The 22,739-nt window shown below is 42.8% G+C and overlaps 1 protein-coding gene across 2 annotated transcripts in view; it reads right to left on the bottom strand.

Annotated features, from left to right (window-relative positions):
- DEG2 (DEGP protease 2) overlaps window positions 1-22,739 on the bottom strand; it is a 133,016-nt gene that overhangs the window by 49,116 nt on the left and 61,161 nt on the right. For both annotated transcript variants that reach the window (XM_087386989.1, XM_087386990.1), the window contains exons 6-10: window positions 21,544-21,588; window positions 21,236-21,343; window positions 18,826-18,903; window positions 18,655-18,721; window positions 9,317-9,375 (exon numbers count right to left, since the gene is read on the bottom strand). In XM_087386989.1, coding sequence (XP_087243115.1) covers window positions 9,317-9,375; window positions 18,655-18,721; window positions 18,826-18,903; window positions 21,236-21,343; window positions 21,544-21,588 — 357 coding nt within the window. The remainder of the gene's footprint in view (window positions 1-9,316; window positions 9,376-18,654; window positions 18,722-18,825; window positions 18,904-21,235; window positions 21,344-21,543; window positions 21,589-22,739) is intronic.

The raw sequence follows: 22,739 nt of genomic DNA, 5'->3' as shown, positions 1-22,739 counted from the left end.
AGTTCACTCTGATTGGATAAGTCATGTGGTCATAGTGCCAAAAGGTGTAGACAAATAGAGAGTCTGTGTCGATTACAAACCTCTAAATGCAATGACAAAGAGAAACCACTATCCTCTGCCATTTCTGGATGATATTCTTAATAAAGTGGCGGGTCATGAAATGTACAGCTTGTGTGACGGGTATTCAGCGTACTTCTAGATAGCCATAGCCCAAGAAGATCAAATCAACACAACCTTCATCACCCCCTGGGGCTGTTTTTGTTACAGGAAAATGCCTTTTGGAGTTACCAAGGGCCCCTCGCACTACCAGGAGAATTCAGATCTGATTCTATCACCTTTCCTGGATAAATTTTGTAAAGTGTTGATTGATGACATCTGTGTCTATAGTGGAAGAAGGGAGCACTATGGCAATCTAGATCAGGTATTTTATGAGAATGATAATAATGGTGGTCAATTAAATCCCTAGAAGACTCAGTTAGCTCGGACCAGCATTAAATTGGGGCATATTGAATCTGAGAATGGGATTGAGCCAGATCCAGGTAAAGTGAAAGCTTTAGTTATGCTGTCCGCTTCTGAGAATACCAAGCAGTTGCATACCTTTCTCCAAAAGGTGAAGTGTCTGTCGAGATTTATTCATATGTTATTTCAGATTTTGTATCCTCTTCAGCAGGTGGTAAAATCTGAACCTCTGAAATGGACGACGGAGAGTGAAGAGGTGTTTGAGGCAATTAAGGAATCCTTGACTCATATTTCAAGTGTAAAACCACCAGATTATTCCAAGACTTTTTATGTGAATCTGTCTATAGGACAAGATGCTATTGGTGCTATTATGTTGCAGCAGGGAGGGGGTTCCAGATATATGAGACCAGTCTACTATGCCAGTAGGGTAAAGAGAGGAAGTATTCAGCAGCTGAATTGGTCCTGGCTAGCCTCTTGTATGCCTGTAGGAGATTCCGGTCTTATCTATTGTCCAGCCCTTTTGTGGTTCTCACCTCATGTTCACTACTGCCTCATATGTTGAATATTACAAACATCTCCAGGAGCATGATTAAATGGATAGTAGAGTTGCACGAGTACTCTTTTACCTTCTTGGTTGAGAACTCTACCCAAGCTTCCTTGGCTGATCTCCTCACCTATAAGGAAGGACCTATTTTAGTTGAAGATGTCGAGAAGAACACTGACATGAATGAAGAAAAAGTACTAGAGGATGAATTTGTTTTACACTTTGATGGATCTTATAAAAAGAGTTTACATAAAAGTACAGGAGGAATTGTCGTGTATGATCCTGGAGGAAAGGAGATTAAGAAAATGGGAATTCAGCTCAAAGCCAGCAGTAATAATGAAGCTGAATATGCACCCCTCTTCGAAGGTCTGAAAGTATGCATTAGTTTGGGTATTAAGAGACTCATGATTAAGGGAGATGCTTGGTTGGTTGTGAAGCAAATTTTAGGTGTCTGGAAGGTTAAGCATGTTCATTTGAAGAGATGGATAAGTGTGGTGAAGAAACTGTTAAATCAATTGGATGCCTGGACACTCCAGCATATTGAAAGAGGTAAGAATGTAAATGCACATGATGCTGTGCAGGAAATTACAGCAGCTTATGTTGATGCAGTAGGAGAGCAAGAGCCCTTTTACCAAGGAAGGGAGACATTGGCTTGTGAGGAAAGCTTCCTGTTAACTGGTAAAGTGCCTGAAGAAGTTTCGAAACAAAGAAAATACAGATTTATTAAAAGCTGTACCTCTTATTGTCTGATAGATGATGTTCTTTACATGAAGGGAGCTGATCTAGTACACAGAAGAATTCCCTGGCATGAAGAAGTTTTTCAGATCCTACAAGCTGATCATAAGGGAGTATGTGGAGGACATTTTGTTTTCAAAATCATGCTGAGGAAAATACTTATAGAAGGGTATGTGTGGCCATCCCTCCAGAGAGACATAAGACATCGGTGCAGGTCATGCCTACAGTGTCAGCAGATGAGTAAGAGGATCTTACATCCAGAACTCAGAAATATCATGCTTGCTTATAATATTTTTGAGAAATGGGGAATAGATGCCATCGGTCCTTTACCCATGACAGCCAGGGGAAATTGACAGCTGTGGATTACTTGATGAGATGGGCTGAAGCATGAGCAGTACGGGCTGTCAATGCGAAATCTGTATGTAAATTTGTGTATGAGGATATCTACGGTAGATTTGGTGTGCCACTAGAGTTGCTTTCTGATAAGAGGTCCAGGTTTCAGGAGTGAACTGATGGATTTATTATGTGGTAAGCTGAAGATTTTAAACACAGATATGCCAGTCCCTATTATCCTCAATGTAATGGGATGAATGAAAAATTTAATAGTGTGTATACTTATATCATGGGAAAGATCATGAGAACACATGAGAAGGAGTGGGACCTAGCCTTGCACTGAGCTTTATGGGCTTACAGAGTTGCAGTAAAAGAAGGCACCCCGTTTTCACCATTTCATCTTGTTTACGGGAAAGAAGCTCTGTTACCCATGCAAGTAGAAATTCCTGCATTACAAATGTTAATGAAGATGAATCAGGATTCAAATTCTACTTCCCAAGACCGATTATTGGATTTGCAGGAAGCACAACTAGACAAACAAAAGGCGGTGGAACATTATGCTTTAATTCAAGAGGAGAATCAGAAGAGAGCAGCAAATAGGAAGTTCAAGGATAAGAAAATTGCCGAGGGTAATCTAGTTTTGAGATACAACAGTAGTCTGGATTCCACCTTCAAGAAGAAATTTGTGACCAAATGGGATGGACCTCTACGTGTGACGAAGAAATTCAAAAATGGCTCATATCAACTTGAGGATTTGGATGGTCAGCAGCATAAGAATAGAGTCAATGGCTTCACACTAAAGAAATACTTTCATAGGATCTCCAGTGTGGGCAGCTGTGGACCTACTGTGATGAAACAAGACAAGCCGGAAGACCTCATGGATGAGGATATCTCTAATAAAATGCAAATCTTATATACCCCTGTCTGCAAGACATGAATGTCTGTAGACTGGGAGATGGACTAAATGATAGGACAAAACCTGTATCAAGCTTTTAGCACTGTATATAGCTGTGGGTAGGCACATAGTTGTACACATCTAGGGTAGGTGTGGGCTTTTGGCATTTGTGGATTATTCTTTCACAAGCATGATGGACTGATGTAATAAAGTATGTTTTGAAGAGACATAATGGGAAATGATGAAATGCAATGTGGTTGTACTAGACCTCCAGAGCAAGGGTATCTAGTGTGTGGTCAAGTAAAAAGGTTTTTGGGGTCATGTAAATTCATGACTTAGGCCCGAAATTGCAATCAGAAAGGGGCAAATTGATCAAAAGTCCCAAATGTTGCAAGAATTGCGCTCTGTCTGCAAAAGCCCCGAATTTCACTGCGAAATTGCAATGTAATCACAAAATCCCCAAATTCCTTCAAGAAATTGTACTGCAAAATTGAAAGCCCCAAATTTCGAGCTTGAAATTGCAACCAGAAAGGGGCAAATTTACTAAAAGCCCCAAATTTGCAATTTTTGAACAAAAGCCCTAAATTTCACACCAAATCTGCAGATCTGTCTGCAATGTTTGCTCCAAGTGCAGCCCCAAATTTCTTCAACACTTGCAAATTGACCCTTGCAAAGAATCCTTTGTTGAAAAAGACCCTGCAAAGAAAACAATTGATGCACGAAGCAAGTTCAGCGTTGTACGGGCAGTATGGCGCTGAATCTATGTACGGGCCTGTTGGTACGGTCTGTACGGATGACAGCGTGTATAACTGTACTGAATGCCTGTGTACGAACGACCTTGTACGACAACTGTACGGACTAGCTGCAGGAACTGTACGTTGTACGGGAGTTCCCTACAGAGCAATTGTACCGCGATGAGATTGCAGGTGTGCTGGTACGGGCAGCGCAAGTACGTACGACTGACTTGTACCGCGATGAGATTGCAAGTGTGCTGGTACGGGCAACGCAAGTACGTACGGCTAACTTAGACTCTAAGGCGACGAAGATGCAAGTAGTCGACGAAGATGTACGGTGCTACAGTCGTGTTGTACGGAATGCGCACATTGGTACGGCGAACGTATGGATGACGATCAGGAAGGAAGCGCATGTACGGCAGGATTGTACGGAAGGTACAAAAGCAACAGGCACATACGGTACGGCAAGTACAAGCAGGTACGCACACAACACTTATGGCAGATGCAAGCAGGTTCGGGATGAAGAGTTGCAGTAGATAGAAGGTATGGCAAGCAAAGGGAGCGCTAGAGTCTGGGGGCTGAGAGCAGGTCCAAGAGCACGATCTGCTCTGATACCAAATGTGAGTTTTGGGGAGAGAGAGAGCAAGAGAGTGAGCTGAGAGCTGAATGCTCTAGAGTAACAATACCACCAGAGACAAAAGTAAGAGCAACTTGCCCAATACCTTTCACAGTATAGGATGCATTATTGGCACATGTGACACTGTTCCCCTGAGATGTATGCTCTAATGAGCTGAATAACTTCCACCAGAAAGTGATGTGCTTGCTAGCACCACTATCAAAGAACCAGCCATCATCAACATCTCAAACTGCCATACAAGCATCATGAACATTAGGATTATACTGACATGTAACCAAGAAAGCCCAATGCTGGTCTTGTGCAAAATTAGCAGACTCATGCCAATCTTCTGCACTAGAAACCAAATACTGCAAGACCAGACTCTTCTTCTTTTCAGATGCAATGCACTTTCTGCATTCAGAAATACCATGCCCAGGTTTCCTGCAATAATTACATCTCTTTTTCTTTTTGTTATCCCCTGAAGAAGAGGCACCATGTAAATGATCAGCATGGAAATGAGAGGGTTTTTCAGCTGAACCCTTGCATTTACCTTAGTGTTTGTGATGGGCAGCAAAGGCTTGATCACTAGCCATAGAAGCATTGTGATTCGCACGACTTTGCTCCTCTTGAAGAAGAAAAGCAACCAGCTGATCAAATGAGAAATGATTGGCATCACCCCCTGCAACCGACCTTAATGTAGACGCAAAGCCTTGATAAGAATCAAGCAACCCATCAAGGATATTAGAAACTAGCTAAGAATCAGGTATAATCTCATTAATGTTGGCCAACTGCTCTTTCAAATCCTTCACATTAGTGAGATAGGCATCCATGTTACCACTCTCTTCAAGCTTCAAGTCTTTCAACTGATGGTGGAGATAGGCAACCCTCGCCTCATTCTGCACCTGATACAAAGATGCAAACTGATCCCATGCTTGCTTAATTGTCTTGCAAGATCAAATATGAGGGATAATAACCCGTTTCACTGAAAGAGCAATCAAGGCATGTGCTTTGGCATCACGACCATCCCACTGAATCTACTAATGTGTAGGAGGCAAATTACCTGTAGCAGGAGCTGCAGGTGTTCTGGAAGTAACATTAGAACCATCACCTGAAGAAGAACCCGAGACAGTAGGTGTAGCCCCAGAAGTGGCACTACGTGTAGGCCTCGCCTCAGAACCTAAAACAATATACCATAGATTCTTGGCAACCAAAACATGTCCCATCATGTATGACCACATGGGATAATTGGTGCCATCAAGCTTGTCATCAGCCCCAAGCATCCCAAACAAATCATCCTTGCCGCTAGTCATGGTGCTGAAATTCAAGACAAATGCACCAACTGGCAAAGCAAATGAGAGAAACGCAACCTCTCAAAATCAAGTGACAAAATTCTACTCAAGCTTCAAAGCTTATGCCTGCAAGAGACTTTGCTGTCCCAAGGTATACTTGTTGCAAAAAAAATCCACAAAAGGCAACACGAGGCTTTCCGAGGTACCACGAGGCCTTTCCAAAATGCAAATGAAGCAGAAATTGAAAAGAACCAATGCAACAACGGCTTACCCAATGATGAAGCCCAAAGGACAGTAGTGAAAAGGCTCTAAATGCAAGCAAAGAGATTCACCCTTGAAGGAGAGGTGAAAATGAGACCAAATGGCAATGAGAAATGCCAATAGAGGGCTGGAAATAAGAATTACAGCAAGAAAAAGTTATCAACAAGGAGGAGAACACTTCGAAATGACAGGAGGGTGATCCAATGGAGGGAAACTTGCAGCCCGAGGCAAAGGATAGCCAATGGAAGGAAAACAGGCTCAAGGAGAGATCTCCAGATCACTTCAGTAATCTCCAAAGAGCTTCAACAGCCGGCACGCAGCATGAGGCAACAAGGAACACCTCCAAAATGCAGGCACAAACTTTGAGGCAGGTCCAATCAACCTTTCGATGCATTAAATGCAGGTGCAGCAAGTCCGTGCATGTACGGATGGCCGTAATGAACCATACAATTGTACGGATTCTGTACAGGAGGTAGCGCTACACGTGTGAAGTGATTTCTGAGAAAAAACAGCTCCCTTCGCCTCAAAATGCAGCTCCCTTCGCGGTGGATGCTCCAAAATGTGGTCTTCTCGTGTCAAGATCAGGGTTTTCGCAACAGAAGTGCTTGGAGAGGCTTCAAACACTCACGGGTGTGTAGAAACCAGCAAAACAAGAAAGAATGAGGGCTCATGAAGCTGCCAAACAGCTTGGGAAAGCTGTCAATAGTTGAGGAAATGGATTCCCGACCTGTTCTGATACCACTGTTGGCTATGAAGAAATGGAAGCTCAAAAATGTAGGCAAGAAGGAGAAAAACGAGATGCTGTAATAGTGTGCTGCAAAACTGAGAGTGTAGGCTCAAGAGGGAGCCAACATACAAAACCCTAGGGCTAACTGCCCTAATTGGACTAAGTGTCCTAACTGACCTAGGTGGTACATATACTAACTGTACCAATAGTCCTAACTGACTATAACTAGGCCTACAAGGCACATACCAAGGAATAAGTGACACCTATGGATAGCCCATAGAATGGCCTACAGAATCTAGTGGTCTTGAAATAGAATTCTTTCTCAAATAAAGTAGGTCTATCTCTCTCACACAAAGTAAGATAACAACTAACACCCAATCAATGAATCTCTCGAAGAATAGAAAAAGAACTCCCAATCTCTTTGTAGGACACCCACGAGATGATGCTTCGACATGATCACGATCCAGTGCTAGTGACCCGAAAGCTCAGACAGAGGGTTGACACACAGATTACACTTCAAGACATCCAATCTCTATTCAGAGTTGGAGCCCGACCGATAAGGGTTACTGTGGCCCTTGTTAGATGCAAAGCTATGACTAGGAGACATCACACAGCCACACCCATGAGCAGCCGCCGATAACACTCTAATCCACGTTGCCCTCGTGTTAGCTAGCTCCTCCTTCACCCCACTATCGTGGAGCTGACTTAAATGCATAGAAATATGTGACATGCCTCTGTGCTCGGTCTACCTCAGCCTCCTACAGTGCAGTCACCTTCTACTACTATTTGATCTTACCCTGATATCCTGATGGCGATGATGATGATGATGATGATGATGACGGTGTTGATTTGCAGTCGACCACTGGCATGACTATGTTGTACTTAGTACTATCATTTTGCATTTTTGCATTCTACATTCTACATTGGTGTGGATGCTCGTTCAGTAGCTCCATCCCCACAGCTTGTTTGTACCAGGTTGCTCACAGTCTCATAGACCCATCGGTCTTCCGAAGACTTTAATAAACTTTCTTTCTTTCTTTCTTTCTCCCTCAATCACAAGAAACAACGATCTCTCAAGAAGTCTCTCAAGAGCAAATGGATGGAATGTTGAATGGACAGAATTCTCTCAAACAAAAGAGAACACTCAAGAATCTCTCAATCTTTCACACTCTCTCAAGAATGGTGCCTCGGCGGAAGGCAGAACCATGTGCTCTGACACCATGAACAAATATGGAGAGGAAAAAGGAGAAGAGTGGAGATGAGAAGAGAGGACACAGCTAGAGAGCACACCACAAATGACTAAATTGTACACTAGATTTAGTTGAAATAAAAGAATATATACAAACCCCTTCAGGACTAGGGTTTCCAGCCCTTGTGCCTTTTAGGCTTTAGCACTCTATGTGTTAGTGTTATGCACATATGAAACACATGATGTTGAGATGAATCCTCAATAGGAATCACTAAAGAAAATCATCTTAGGCACTACTTTTAAAAATGACCAATCCATCTAATCAACAACGGAAATCAAACTCATGGTGATAAAATTGTTTTGATGGAGATCATTAACATTAATCACAAGTAGAGTGGCAGATTCTTGGAGGGCTCAAATGCAATTACAAATCCTATCTTATTGCGCATGTGACCTTAAGCTATGAAAATCTCTCAAAAGAGAGAACAGTTCCATATATGTACAGCCTTGAAGTGCAATAAATTTTCTACCTTTTTATTTTGCTTTTTAATGAAAAAAGAACTTTTCGAGAGGGATGAAGAGTATTGCTTGAATAATTGATGAATAATTCTGAGGTAGAGCTATTTATATTATTCCATTGAAGTGATGAAACGTAATCATGTATGATACAAATTCGATCTACTCGATCCTCTGTGCGGTTGCAGTAGAGCTGACTACAAAGGCGATTGATGCAAATGCGGAGATAGAGCTAAAGAGTAACATCTTATAAAATATGGGCTTTTTCTCTCATCCTAAACTGCATATTATCTGCAATCGTGATAAGATCTAAGAAAAATAGATGCATATATTGAAATTCCAAAAGGTAGGTCAAAGACAATGAGTACAGCCTTCAAATTAATTACCACAGACCTTCCATTACCTTGATCGAAAGGAAACTCTATCCAATACACCATTGGATAGAAAACATTACCCTTGGACTTGAGTACTGGCTTTGCTAAATTAGAAAACTCATAGCTTTGGTTATAAAAAAATACACAAAAGTGCATTTACAGGATTCATTCTTACTTCATCCTATGAAAGTATTAACTGATTGGTTGGAGCAGAATTCCAAGGCTAATTTTTTTGGCACGCTACAAAACTAAACAAAGCTAAAAAAAGATGAAAAGTCGAATTATATAGTAAACAGAACTAAGGGAGTGAAGATATTACAAGGGCAGAAACAGGTCTGTTATAACTCCTACTGATCACCTTTGGTACATTCTTTGAGAATTATCCCACATTTTCATTACAGACAATAGAAGTTAAGGAGGTATAAGAACTTTGCAAGCTAAGGGCACTCACACAACCCGTAGAAACATATCAGGACATACAACGTCCTTTTTGTACGACTGCCGTCCTTCTTATTTGCACACCCTGGATTGAGATTGCATGTATACCTCATAGGTGCAAGAACTCACAGTCCTAAAAATGGGCATAATTTGGCTAATCTTCATAACAAACAAGAATATTGAATAAAGTTCTCTGTTAAGTTCACCTGAAAAGCAATTCCGACACAATCTCCATCATCATTAAAGGCTGGACCACCACTATTACCTGCTATCAATAAAATTGGACACAAGGATTAAACCTGAGCAAATTCCAGCTGACAAAAAGGTAAACAAAACCTTACAAACATTACACCATCTTATTGATCTATAACAGTCTTAATGAGCATGCTAGAGTGACGACAAGAGATCATCTATTTAAGCCCACAATACCATTTGAGCCCACAACGAAAAGGCGTTTGAAGACAATTTAAAGAAAGAGAGAATCATCATAAACTTGACAGTAGCAGTAAGATTACCTCAAAGCAAACATCATCCACAGCATCCCATATTAAGAGAACAGTTTCAGCCCACTTAGAGAGTTTCTGGAAACGCGTGGTTGCTTTCCTCCTCTGAGCTTGTATGAGTGCAAAGGAGAGGCAGAGGTGAGGCCGTTAATGCCCAGTTAAGGACAATCACATAATTTTTCTCCATTGACCTCAGCCAAGAGCAGCAAGGGACCTCGCATGTAGCATAGAGCCAGAGTGCGTGACTTGACCTCGGAGAAGCAATTACATGAGGACCACAGGTATCTCCCCTCTAGTATTTGACATGGGGAGGCAAAGCAAGGGAGTGTGGTGGCACTTGTCACTTGTCAGATGTTGAGCTTCCTCCCAAACACTTCGGACATGCTGATCAGCAACAATCCATCACTGATTCTCTTCCTAGACGACATCAGCCCTCACCATTATGGGACAAGGTCATCTTGTCTATCCTCAGCCGACCAGTCGAGCAGCATACAAAGTGCAATCACCTGGGTGGATAGCTTATTTGGCAGCTGACAACCTATGGCATCCCATCGTTGGTTCTCTTGCTCACCGTGACAATGTGATGTATTTATTTCCTTTCTTGTTTCAGATACCTACCTTGGGGTATGGGTGCCAGTTTTCAGTGTTCCCACCCCTTAGCTTTCATTGTCTCTGGTTTCTTTCAGTCTCATAGATCCTTTGGTCTTTTGTATGTTGGTAAATTGATGAAATATTCCAAACAGAACACGCCCTCTCTCTCAACCAAAACATGCAATCAACGCTTACACCACGAAAGAAATGAGCTTTCCCACGAAATATAAAGGAAACCCCATGTAGGCAATGCTGCAAAAAGACCAAATACTAAATATTATCACCGACTCAAGGACATAGGACAGAGACTCGGGACTGAAGCTCAGGGATACCGAGTGCTTTTACAATGGACTCTTGGCAAAAGACGACTCAGCTGCAAAAAGACACTCTATAGCATACTACTAACCAGCTGAGAAGGCCTGGCACACAGTACGCAACCACAGCTCGACTCTAAAGTGTGCATCTTGTAGCAGGAGCTCCACACATCCTGCAATTTGAAAAGGATCTCGAACACCACCTGAGCTCTTTAAATATAGAAACCTCTAATCATTGATTGGTTGGATGAAGCTGGCGCCATGCATCACGTGTCGCTGCCAATCCATGCATGCCACCACACAGCACAATTATATTGTAATTTGCAGATTGTAACTTTGAATTGCAGCGGACTTTCGAAATGTTCCACTTAGATCCTTGAGCGCCGCCGAAGGATCCACTTTTTTTGTTGATTGGAACAACGCGCAGGGGCTATTGTTGGCGATTTTTTGGCCTTTCCCGTAGAGCCATGTCAAGCGAGACATGGGGTTTTCGATTGGTCGCCCGTGGCTTGCTTGATAAGACTCATAAGTATGTCTCGCAAGATCTCGGGATATTAGCCAGCTGCTTGGTCAGCCTTTTCTTGTGTTTCAGTGACTAGTTTCCGGCGAATATGCGCTTTATTATGCGTCGGAGTGAATCTCTATAGCGAGGATATAGGAACCCTTGGATCTGTTTGGAAGTACCTGATACACCCACTAATTCCTCTCAGCTTTCTAACAGGTCATCAGTGACACTGAATAGGGTTCTGTCTAGTTTAGCGCTCGAGCGCTTGCGGTTTCCCGCACGCAATCTGAAAGACTTTGGTCATTCTCAAGTCTCTACTTGGCTGCGTACACTTAGGCCACGGAGGATCGCATGATGTAGGGGATGTGGATAAGTATTCAGCGTCCGTTTTGCGTTTGGACCACTCCCCCAACCCGCGGAGGACGCTGTTGATCCGCGAGAGTTGACTATGCTCTAGGTAGAGTGCATGAGTCCAGCAAAACACAAGTTCGTTTCCAAACCCCCGGATTGCAGTCTCCGAAAGTATTTGGTAGTGCCCACTTTCGAAGTGACTAGTTTGGGGCTGCTTCATTATTATCATGGCATTCAATTTGTGCAGGATGATAGAGACACTACCTGCATAGCATGTTATGCATGTTCAACAGGTTCTTCATCTCTTGAAGGACAATCAGATGTACATCAATGCCAAGCAGAGCAACTTCTATTTGGAGGAGGTATATTATTTGGGCTACATCATCTCTCCGACCGGCATTCGATTGGACCTAGCCAAAGAGAAGGACATCGTAGAGTATTTGGAGGAGGTACATTATTTGGGCTACATCATCTCTCTAACCGGCATTCGATTGGACCCAACCAAAGAGGAGGACATTGTAGAGTCGAGACTTGAAGGTGCCTACTACAACCCAGGACGTCCGCACATGGGCATTTGTCAAGCATACAAGAAACACATCAAGGACTTGGCAAAGATTGTGGTGCCTATCACCAATTTACTATAGGGGGTAAAGATCAAGAAGCAGCCCATTCACTTTACTCCAGAAGCCCTTTCATCCTTTGCTCAGTCGAAGGAAGCAGTTACCACAGCTCCATGCCTTGAATTGGCTCCGTGGCATCAGTACTTTTATATTTGTACCGATGCCAGTAACTATACTACAGCAGCAGTCTTGGAGCAGAATGGTCATCTACTTGCTTTTGCAGCACTCAAGGCATTGAGCCGTGGGAGAAACTACGACAGTTTGATACCGAGAACGTGAGTGAATTTACAATGAAATTATCTCATTTCCCTTCTAACTATAAGGAGGATTAGTTGTTTACATGGGAGAAACTACGATAGTTTGATAAAGAGAACATGAGTGAATTTACAACGAAATTTTGTTGTTTGTCTCTTGAGTTCAAAAAATTTGTCGTTCGTCTCGAGTTCAAAATGATGATGAAAGAGGAGAAATTATACAAATACCAATCAGGCCCTAGACCAATTATTTGCCGTAACCCCAAAAAATGTTGAGGAGGCAATTATATTAGCAAAGGCGGCAACTCCAGGAAGCTATACGGTGATCCAACATGCTGAATGTAGCTGAATGCGACGGCCAACGGGATTGTACATGAGAAAAAGGGCACCTCCTCCACCCTGGCTTAGTACCCTACTTGAGCAGACCACTCACTCGGGTTCCAATGGATATCCCAAAGACACTGGCCCTCCCATTCCAAAGGTGCCAATGTGGTCCCTCTCGAACTAATAAGAATGTGTCTAGGTCAATAGTCTAGATTCTGCCCAAACGACCCACTATCCTGATGTGCCACCACTCCAGCCTATCCAAGATTGCTTGTCCCCTCGATCCCTCTCCATCTCAGCCTACAAGAGGCCTCTTGGTCCCACTATAGAATCCGCGGGCCAGAAATACCGACGGCACTGTTGGAGATAGTTGAAGACCTAAATTCGGAGATGTACCCCTATCCTTGAGAACTATCAAGATCAATGGTGGAGGGTCCAAGTACTACTCAACCCCTCCCACCATGAGTCGGCGATCGCTGCGTCAATCTCTGTCATCCATAAATCTGCCCCCTCAAATGTGAGAGTCTGTACCCTGGCCTCTGCTGCCCCTGGAAGTTGACTCCAAAACCCAAAGGACCTTGTTGGGCCACTCTATCCAACCCATATGTGTCCACTGCCCGAGCATGCGACCCTCCGTATCTCGGACCTCTACGTGCCACATGAGTGCCTGCCTCTCGACCTCCTCCCAGCATGTAGGCCTAGCGCAGATGAGTCCCCTGGACAAGTGTCTCCTAACCCTAAGAAGGCTCCTCATCAAGGGGGGGCATTTCCCTATGATGGGGGGGCGCATAAAAAATCTAGCTCACGGACTACTGTCACTGTCCGCCTCACATCCTTGCTCACAAAGGGAAATGCTGCTGCAATTTATGCAAGGTGATCATCCTTGGGCTGTTATGATTCGCTCTCTGTTACAACAAATCAATACTTCTGCCTTTGGTCACTGATAACCCACTCAGTGGGATTTCTTACTTGTTTGCTTTGATAGCACATTGCATGGTTGCCCTTTGGTCTCCAGCTTGCCTTTTGATTGGAAGCACGTCCTATCTCACTTGGAATGGCATGGCCGCGATTCTTTGATGGGAAATTCCTTAAGGGCTGAAAGTCAAAAGCTTTTCAACCTCCACTCGCTTTACAGGAACCTAGACATTCTTATTTTATTACCTTCAAAGGCATTAATTCTGTTGCGGATGTCATTCATGATGAAGGAACTACTTTTTCTTTTTCTCTCGCAGCCACACGGTATGGCTTGGGATCTCATTACCGTCCTCTATGGCAAAACATTACTTGTATGCTTTCACCTTTTATCCCAATTTCTCCTTTGGAACTTTAGGATAGGCTGGAGGATTGGAGTTTGACTTCCCAAGAGTCCTCCGAGTCCTCCTTTCGTCCTTTGAGGTTATCTCAGATTATAGTGCCTGCATTATATAAAATTCTTTTGCCTCAGCCTTGGGTTTCAGATAAGGCTAATTCTAATTGGTGAATGCATCGGCTAGCTAAGTGGTGGAGAAAGAGACTAAGGCAACTTTGGGCATATAATGTTCCTCTTCGGCAATAGGTCTTTTTTTGGAGAGTTCTAATAGGGGTTCTTCCGTTTGGATGTTTGACTTCTCAGGAGACTTTGCTTCATTTGTTCTGGTTCTGCCTGTCCTCTCGTGAGTTTCTTGATTTTCTTTGACAGAGATTGAAATGAGATTCTTGACTCCTACTTTTGGAAAATTCGCCTGGCTCTTTGGTTTTCATCTGCGCACTCGGGAGTTTGATCTTTTCTGTGTTTGGGTTCGTTATTGGGCACTTTGGACTTTATGGATAGATAGAAATTGTAAAGTCTTGGCGATCCAAAATTTTCTTTGTTCACTTTCTTCAAGCGTTCTCTGCAGCAATCTTTTTTTGATTGCTTACATAGATCATGATGTATATTTAGCATATACAGAGATTTCCAGCTGATGTAATTTATAGCTCCTCGCTATGAGGTGGCTTTTCTTGTAATATAAACAATCATGGCTTTCACACACAAAAAAAAAAGAGAGAGAAAGAAAGACATATTAACATCTGAGGAGGCCTTGCGCACCCTATGGGACAAAGTACGGAATCAAGTAACTCATACGGACCACTGTGGGCCGGGGCAAAGCTCACTAAGGCCCTTGCTGAGTACTAAAATGTTATACTAGTACAAAATAGCAAAAAGGTAGCAAAATAGCATGAGGGTGGCATGAGAATATCAAGTGCTCAGAGCTAGAGTCCCAAGTGCATGAACCGGCTCCACATATCTAGGCTCCATGGTGGCTCTTTGATGAGATGCAAAGAGCTCACGCATTTGCATTTGTCAGGCTCTCTCCTGTGGTGGTGGAGGGCGTGGTCTCCTCGATCTCTGGATCCGATGAGCTATGTCAAGGGTGACGCCTCGTCTTGATCGATCTCCCCTGAGGAGAAATCAGCCCTGTGATATCTGAAAAACTTATGAAAGTGTTTGCATTTGTTACAGCTGTGGTGAATGTATCCCAACTTTCAGGAAGAGAGATCAAGAGTGCCATACCCTTGGTTTCCTCATCCACCACATACTTTTGATTTGCAAGTTGAGTGACAATTGAATTAAACTCATTGAGATGTGCATCCATGGAGGTCCCTTCCTTCATCTTCAGATTGAAGAACTTGCGCAACCAATATATCTTTGTGGCTACACTTTGCTGCTCATATGTGTCCTGTAGCTTTTTCCACACACCCCAGGCTGTTTTTTCACCATCCACATTCCAAACAACACTCTCATGGAGTGACAATTCAATTATGGACTTTGCTGACAGATCAGCTAGTGCCCAAGCATCATCAGTTGTGCCAGTGGGCTTCACACCTTTGTGTATAATAGGAGCATGAAACTGCCTGAGAATTAGCACATTCAGGACCATCTTTTTCCACATTGGGTAGTTAGCAGCACCCTACAACTTTTTAATATTGAGAAGAGAAGATTCCGAGGATGAAGCCATTACAATCAGCAAGAAATATAACCCACACTTGGGTGCCTGACTCCTTGCAAACAAAGTGCACATAGGCACTTGTACTGTGCTCAAAAAAAAAAAAAAAAATCCTGCAACGAAAAACAGGACCTGCACCTGCAACTTTTCTCCCACTTAATCAGAGAATTCTGACTGTTTACTGATTGCTGCAGATTCAGAACAGCAGAACTGTATGCATCAATAAATGCTCTGTTGTACAATCCAGCAGTACCCTGATTTTCAACAGCATCTGCCCTGCTATTACAGTAAAAAACCGCAGTAGTTTGTGCACTCTGTACTTCAGTAAATTGACTGTTTTCAGTCCAGTAGTTGACACAAAACAGTACCTGACTGTACTTTTTAGTACAGAATCAGAAATTGACTGTTTAACTGTTCAAAACTGTCAACATCAAGCTTCCAGTTGCCCCTAAAACTGTGTAACACAGTGCAGAACAAGAATTAGGCAAAAGCCCCTTGACTGGAAGCAAAATTCTAAGAATTTAGTGCATGTACCGCTTCACTGATCACTGTAAGGCATTCAGTTGCTTCCCCACCACTGATATGCATTCCAATTGCAAAATCCCCAATTTATCTTGCACAATCAGTGCTCAATTCTACAATGTAGTACTTAGTGTACTATATGCATCTTCCATTGTCCCGTAGGTCACAAAATGCATCCAAATCCTGCAAGAATCAACTCCAAATAGGAGGATAAATGCAAACACATGCGTATACAAGCCAATGCTTGGCTGTGGCTACAAAAGCCCCTTGATTCTGCAGTTCAATGTTGAGATTTTCTCTCACACAGTAGGCATAAACAGTAGATCTACGTACTGAGAGTGCATTTGACCAATAATGCTCACCATGAGCTCAGAAATTGCACCTGTACTAGCGCCAAAATTTGGAGCTGGTAGCTCAGCTGGCGCCTGTGGCGCTGGTGGCGGAGCTGCTGGCGCCGCCTGGCTGGCGACGCTGGTGGCGCCGCTTCTACTGGCGTCGCCTGGCTAGCGACGTTGGTGGCGCCGCCTGGCTGGCGATGCTGGTGGCGCCGCTTCTACTGGCGTCGCCTGGCTAGCGACGCTGGTGGCGCCACTGCTGCTGGAGTCGCCTGCAGGCGACGCTGGTGGCGCTGGCAGCGCTAGCAGCTGCTGGCGCTGCTGGAGACATACAATCTTGATGTATTGGATTGTGTGACTATGACTGTAAATAGCTGTATATATGATAGCACTTACAAAATGTCCGACTTACAATGTATAGGGTTTGTATGATCTATCATCAGTGAGAACGAAAAATATTTCGGGCATATATTAATAGATTGCAACCTGATATCATGACCTTGCAGGAGCATAATCAGCATAAATATGTTGGTCAGTCAGGGCATTTTGCTGGCTATATGACCTTTTCTATCCTTGGTCACACTTCTTTTTCTCAGGTGGTAGTGTTTGTGAATGCACCCATTAGTGGGGTCTATAATGATCGAGAAGGTTGATGGATTGTTGTGCGATGTCATCTTCAAGGAGAAATTTATGAATTGGCTTCGGTATGCATCACAATCTTCACATCAAAGAGCACTAATCTGGCAAGCTATGTTGCAATATCCATGGAGGAAAAATGCTTTTTTATGTGGAGATTTCAATAACGCTCCGCAGCCTGGAGATTATAGTTCGGGTCATACGCACATGCTCACTTTGCAACGGGTGTAGTGGGTTCAAGCTCTTTTTTCAATTTGGTTTGGCTGACCTTTGGAAAGAAACGCAGCCCTTGATTCCTGGTCACAATTTCCGGCATCATGCAGTCATCTCATAGGGCTCGTTGTGTGGGCTGATTATGCTTTCTTGTATTCAGATTATGCTCATCTCTGCTTGAAGATCTCTTTCTATGAACTGCAGAATGACAGGCTACCCGACAAAAGGCTGCTTCTTATAAACAATAGTTATTCACAGCATGAGGCTTTCAAAGGCATGGTGCATGAAGCCATTGCTCCTCTTTGGGCACTATCTCGCATTGATGTTGATATGCATGAACTACCTTTATGGTGCGTATGCAGCATGTCATGCGAGACTATGGCAAGAGTTATATGCATATCCTTAGAGAGGATAAAGGAAAGACAAAAAGCAATTGTTAGGACCTGACTAACTCAGCCACATTTGAGACTTGTCTCATGTTGAGGCTGAATGATTATCTCGGGAAAAAAATTCTTGAAGTGAAATGATCGTAGAAAATTTCAAGAAATGGGAACCTAGGGCCAGGTACAGGGATTTTACTAATAAGGGCTTCTCCTCAAAGGTCTTTTTTAAAGGGTTGTATTATAAGAGGCAAAGTGGTAATATTTGTAGGCTGAAACTTGTGGATGGTAGTTGGACTTCTTCACGTGCTCAGCTTGCACAGGCTTGGGTTTCAAACTTTGATCAGCAATTTGGGATCGTTCCTTTTCCTTCACAAGCTGTGATGTCCGCAAGACATGAACTACTTCAACATGTCAGCCTTATCCTGATTCCTAATCAGGCCATGCAAACCCTTTTGAGGAATAACAATTTAAGCAGGCAATCAACTCTTGTGGCAGACGGAAATCTCGAGGGATGGGCTGGTCTTCCAGTGAGTCCTTGCAATTTTGGGATGTCATTTCACCTCTGCTGTTATATATGATCAATCATGCTTGCGAATCTCAACTTATGTCAGCTTCTTGGAAGAAAAGGATTGGTTAGATTATTTCCTAAGAAGCATTTTGTGTATATCCCATCATTCTAAAGTTAACGTCTTCCGATTGAATCAATTCCAGTTATGCTGGCAAAGAACTGTACTTCAGCAGCATGAAAGTTCTCAGTTTACAACAAAAGCTTTAAAAAGTTCCCAGATGCACTACACAAACTCAACAAATCTTCAACTGTAAGCTCAATGAAAGAGTTTTAGGATGATCTTCGATCTTGTTTGGGGGAGTTGGTGACCATATACCTGAGAATATTGCAGCACTTGCAACAAAAACTTAGAAAGCTCCTAGATGCACTACACAAACTCAGCAAAGCTTTAACTGTAAGCACAGTAAATGGCTTTTAGGATGATCTCAGATCTTATTTTGGGATTTGGTGACTGTATACCTGAATTTATTGCAGCATCAATTTGTAGAGCTAGCAACTCTGAATCTCCATGTGCATATGAAGTGACCTTTCACAAGGAAGGAATTCCGATACAAGTCAAAAGGTACATTCTGCATAGATCAATGTGCATCTCTCTTTAAACGATATGTACAAGTCTTCTGGATGTCAAACCTCAATCCGTGAAACCACACCCTTTGTGACCGATACTGTATCCCCACCAACCGGATACCCAACGACAGTTACTGCATCCTGCATGCCCAATTAAAACAATAATAATGAGACAACTGGTTGATTAATGATCAAGTGATAAATATACCACAGTGAAACTTAAGTATGCCAGTAACCTCTCCATATCAATATTAAAATCTGGCATGCAGTTCTTCTCCCATAATTTCTCTTTATTGGTACACACATTAGCATTTCTTTTGCTTTAAGCAAAGCCTTGACTGTGAAATAAGTATAAACAAAATTCTGATGTTAAGTGAAATTCACTGGTACAAAAATCTCCGATTATGTGCCCTAAATTTTCCTGTTGTTTATACATTATTCAAACTACTCATACAAGGATAATAAAAACCATCTACAATCAATGATATACCTTTCTAATCTGCATGCATCTTGAAAGCATCTATATTTACCTTACAAAGTTAACTACTTTAATTCCCACATTTACTCCTCTACTTTATTGCAACATTGCTTGCTCTTAAAATCTTTCTATAGACACAACTGCGTCTAATCTTACAATTTAACAAACAAATAAAACTTTTACTAATGGTATACTAGCTTAGGGTTAGAAAGTTGTTCTGAATCCCTACCACAATAAATGGAACCTACTTCTTCACCAAACATAACCCTAGCTAACCAAATTAGGAGAAGCACATAGTAGACACACAGCAGATCCTTCATGCACACGATTTTTCATATAGGCACTAAATTCTAACTTCTAAGGGTCACGAAAAGGCTTATAAAATAAAAAACAAAGCACCAACCCCTCACTAAAAGGATTATACAATAAAAAACAAAGCGCTCAACCCCTCTTTCTCCCTTCGAAAGCTTTCTTGCATTTTCTTCTTTCATGTAGTCTGCTCTAATCTGTTCTAGTTTTACTCGTGCAATAGAACTCTTTTCAGGAGGCAGATTAACATGAAAGAAAACTTCACCCATTACCACTAACAAGTCACTAAAAACAAGCTTCCTTTCAAAGCGTAAAGAGCAATCTTCAACAACCAAGAAAGTCACAACCACCCACAACCAGAAAGATTCATCTGTTCCAATCCGATTCTCTTGGCAATGACTGCTCTGATACCACTAAAACAACTCCCTCTATGAGCCAACTACCACAATCATCTTTACCGGACCAGAGACTAGGAATTGAAATACGCAAATCACCATCTATGACTCACTACCCAACCATAGATCTCTTCCAGCTCACCCCCGAGCCCATAGAGGTCATGGGTAAGGTCTACGGCCTAATGCTAGCGTAGTGGACATCCGAGTCCCAGACCACAGGCATCCCCTCCACAAGGGAGGCATTAGACTGCCAGCCTACCATGCCTATGGCCAAGATCCCCACAATGCAGGTACTGATCAATGAATGCCCATGGCCCAAGCCCTCATGTTAATATATAGCCTTGGTTTTACCCCTAAGACATCTAATCCCGATGGTATTTCTTAACCTTACCCCCAGGGTCTTCCACCCTAGGCCAACAGCCTCGCCCTCTAGGGTCTCCCCTAATCCCAGGGCTCACTGCTAGAAACCCATAGTTAATCAAGGATGTAACAACTTTGCACTAAACTTTTGTAGAGTTGTGGAGCCTTTGCGTGCATCTTCTACAGTCTAGTGCATACTGCTCCCCTTGTGTAAGAAGCTGTGACTGAATAAAAACTACATGTGCCTTCCCTCTTGTGCACAAGCTATGGCTGAATAAAAACTACCACTTTGCGCCTTTGCCTTCCCTCTTTATTCAACACTTCCTAAGGCCTGTCAACAAAACGAGTCTCTCAAAATTTAAGATGTCACCAATATTGGTTGCAATATATTATATAGTAGCTTCAAGTATCCTAGTTAACCTTCCAACCAACACAATCATGCCTAGTGCCAGATTATCAAACCTGCCATCCACCAAAAGGAAAAGAAAAGCCCATTTTACTCACAAACGTGTTTCACAATCACGCAGACCAACAATAAATATAAGCAGCCTTCTCTTGGAGCTCAAAACATTTCCCACATCTTTCTATTCTTCTACAAACCATCAATCCTAACAAGTACATTGTGTTTTTTCCAAAAAAGCTCATTTGTGTGAGACAGATATAACTACATCTAATGAAATATCTGTCAACAATGGAGTGCAGCTTCATAAAAGAGGATGCCTCCTTATATTTCCTGATGCATGGTCAAGGCGCACACAATCTTGAAAGAATTCAGAGATTTTAACCCTTACATAATTTTGAAAATATCATATCAGGCAAACTTTTTCTTTCTACAAATCATCCATCGGCAGAAATAGAGTTTGGACAAGATAGTTGCAGACACTGGATCAACAAACATTTAGCAAGGAATTAGTACAGATAATTCCAAAACCTGGAGATATGGAAGGCTTCCAAACTGCAAGGGCTCTACATCCCTCCAAAACTCTTCATCTTCTACTGTAAGGAGAGCTATATCACACTCTGACCCTATAGTTAGGACCTGCAAAAGACATGTAGCTTCCATGTCAACAACTGCAGCTATCAAATCAACTTGATTCTGATAATACATTTGTTACATCTACGCCACCTTGATCCTAAGGAACTCAACCGTAGAAATAGTGCAGAAAATACCAATAACTTCCAATAGAATATAAAAGAGCATTTGGCATATTGAGATGCAAACTTGGAAAAGAAACTAACCTTTGCAATGTACTTGGTGTCATCACCTGTCCTCTTTACTTTCACCTACATAGAGTAAATCAAATAAGATTCCAAGGAGAGACTCAATCGGCCTCGAATATTCGTCCTTTTGAAAGAATGAGTTCTAACTTCTTGCCCACTAAAAAATATAAACAATCTGTATCTCTGGCCCACTATAAAATATAAACAATCCGTAAGCTTTGCCATACTTTCAAGATTTTCTAGGAACCCCACTTGTTAATCCTTTCTCCTTTAACCCACGACTCAGTAATTAATAAGGTTGAGCTTTTTGACCTGCATCATCTAGTTATAAATATATACTGCTTTCCAAATGAGGAGGTTCTCCTGTTGAAAGCAGGCCTTGATTCAAGGCTTGAGCTTCAAAATAAGTTAGAAAATTCAAGAATCAAGCTAATTAGAAAAGCGGGTATCTAAAAGGGTTCATCAAGTCACACCCAAATATTGGAGGAGCTCCCGTCTGCAGCTGCCCGCCACCACCCCGTCGCCATCACCCAGCCCGTCTGGCCGCACCCTGCTCTCTTGGCTGCGCCCCCCTTGCCCTTCAGGTCGCCCCCCTTCAGGCCGCCATTCCTGCACAGCTGTTCTGCCCGTCGCCGCCATTCAGGCCGTTCCTGCAGCTGCTGTCCGCCCCTCTTTTTTGCGCTTCAGGCTGGGCTGCTTCAGGGCCCTCTCCAGGGCTGTTGCTGCTCGTGTTCTGGGGTCTTCAAGCTGAGTTTCTGCGCTGATTCCAGGGCATTGGCGGAGCTATTTTGCTTCAGCATTGAGCGGTCTGTTTTCAGTCTTGGGTTTGATCCTCATTTTGCTATCCCACGCAGGCTAAAGTTTGGGGCATTCATTGACCAAGTTCTTGGCGATTGACTAGTGGTTGGTTGCAAGTTCTTGGTGGGTATTTTCAGTAGAGGTAGCTCCTCCCCTCAAGACAGTGCATCCTGAGACAATGGAGGGCACTAATGCCACTCCCGTCGCCGAACTTGAGGAGATTTCTTTTCCTCCCGACCTTGTGCAGATGATTGAGGTAGCAAAGGAGGGTTTTCGTTTGACGCACATCATCGGCTTTCTACCCAGTAGAGGCCAACAGTCACGTGATTGGGTGTATACCAGCATGGCCTCATTGGGTGTCTCAGTTACGGTTTTCCGATTGCTTGGCAGAGGGTACTTTTCTTTTGGCCTTCAGT

This window comes from Dipteris shenzhenensis, chromosome 16 (genome assembly GCF_047967505.1).
Source record: "Dipteris shenzhenensis isolate YYH24624 ecotype China chromosome 16, Dip_SZ_1.0, whole genome shotgun sequence".
NCBI classification, from domain to species: Eukaryota; Viridiplantae; Streptophyta; class Polypodiopsida; order Gleicheniales; family Dipteridaceae; genus Dipteris; species Dipteris shenzhenensis.
Note: the sequence above shows the minus strand (reverse complement) of the source record. Positions and strands in the feature narration are given on the sequence as shown.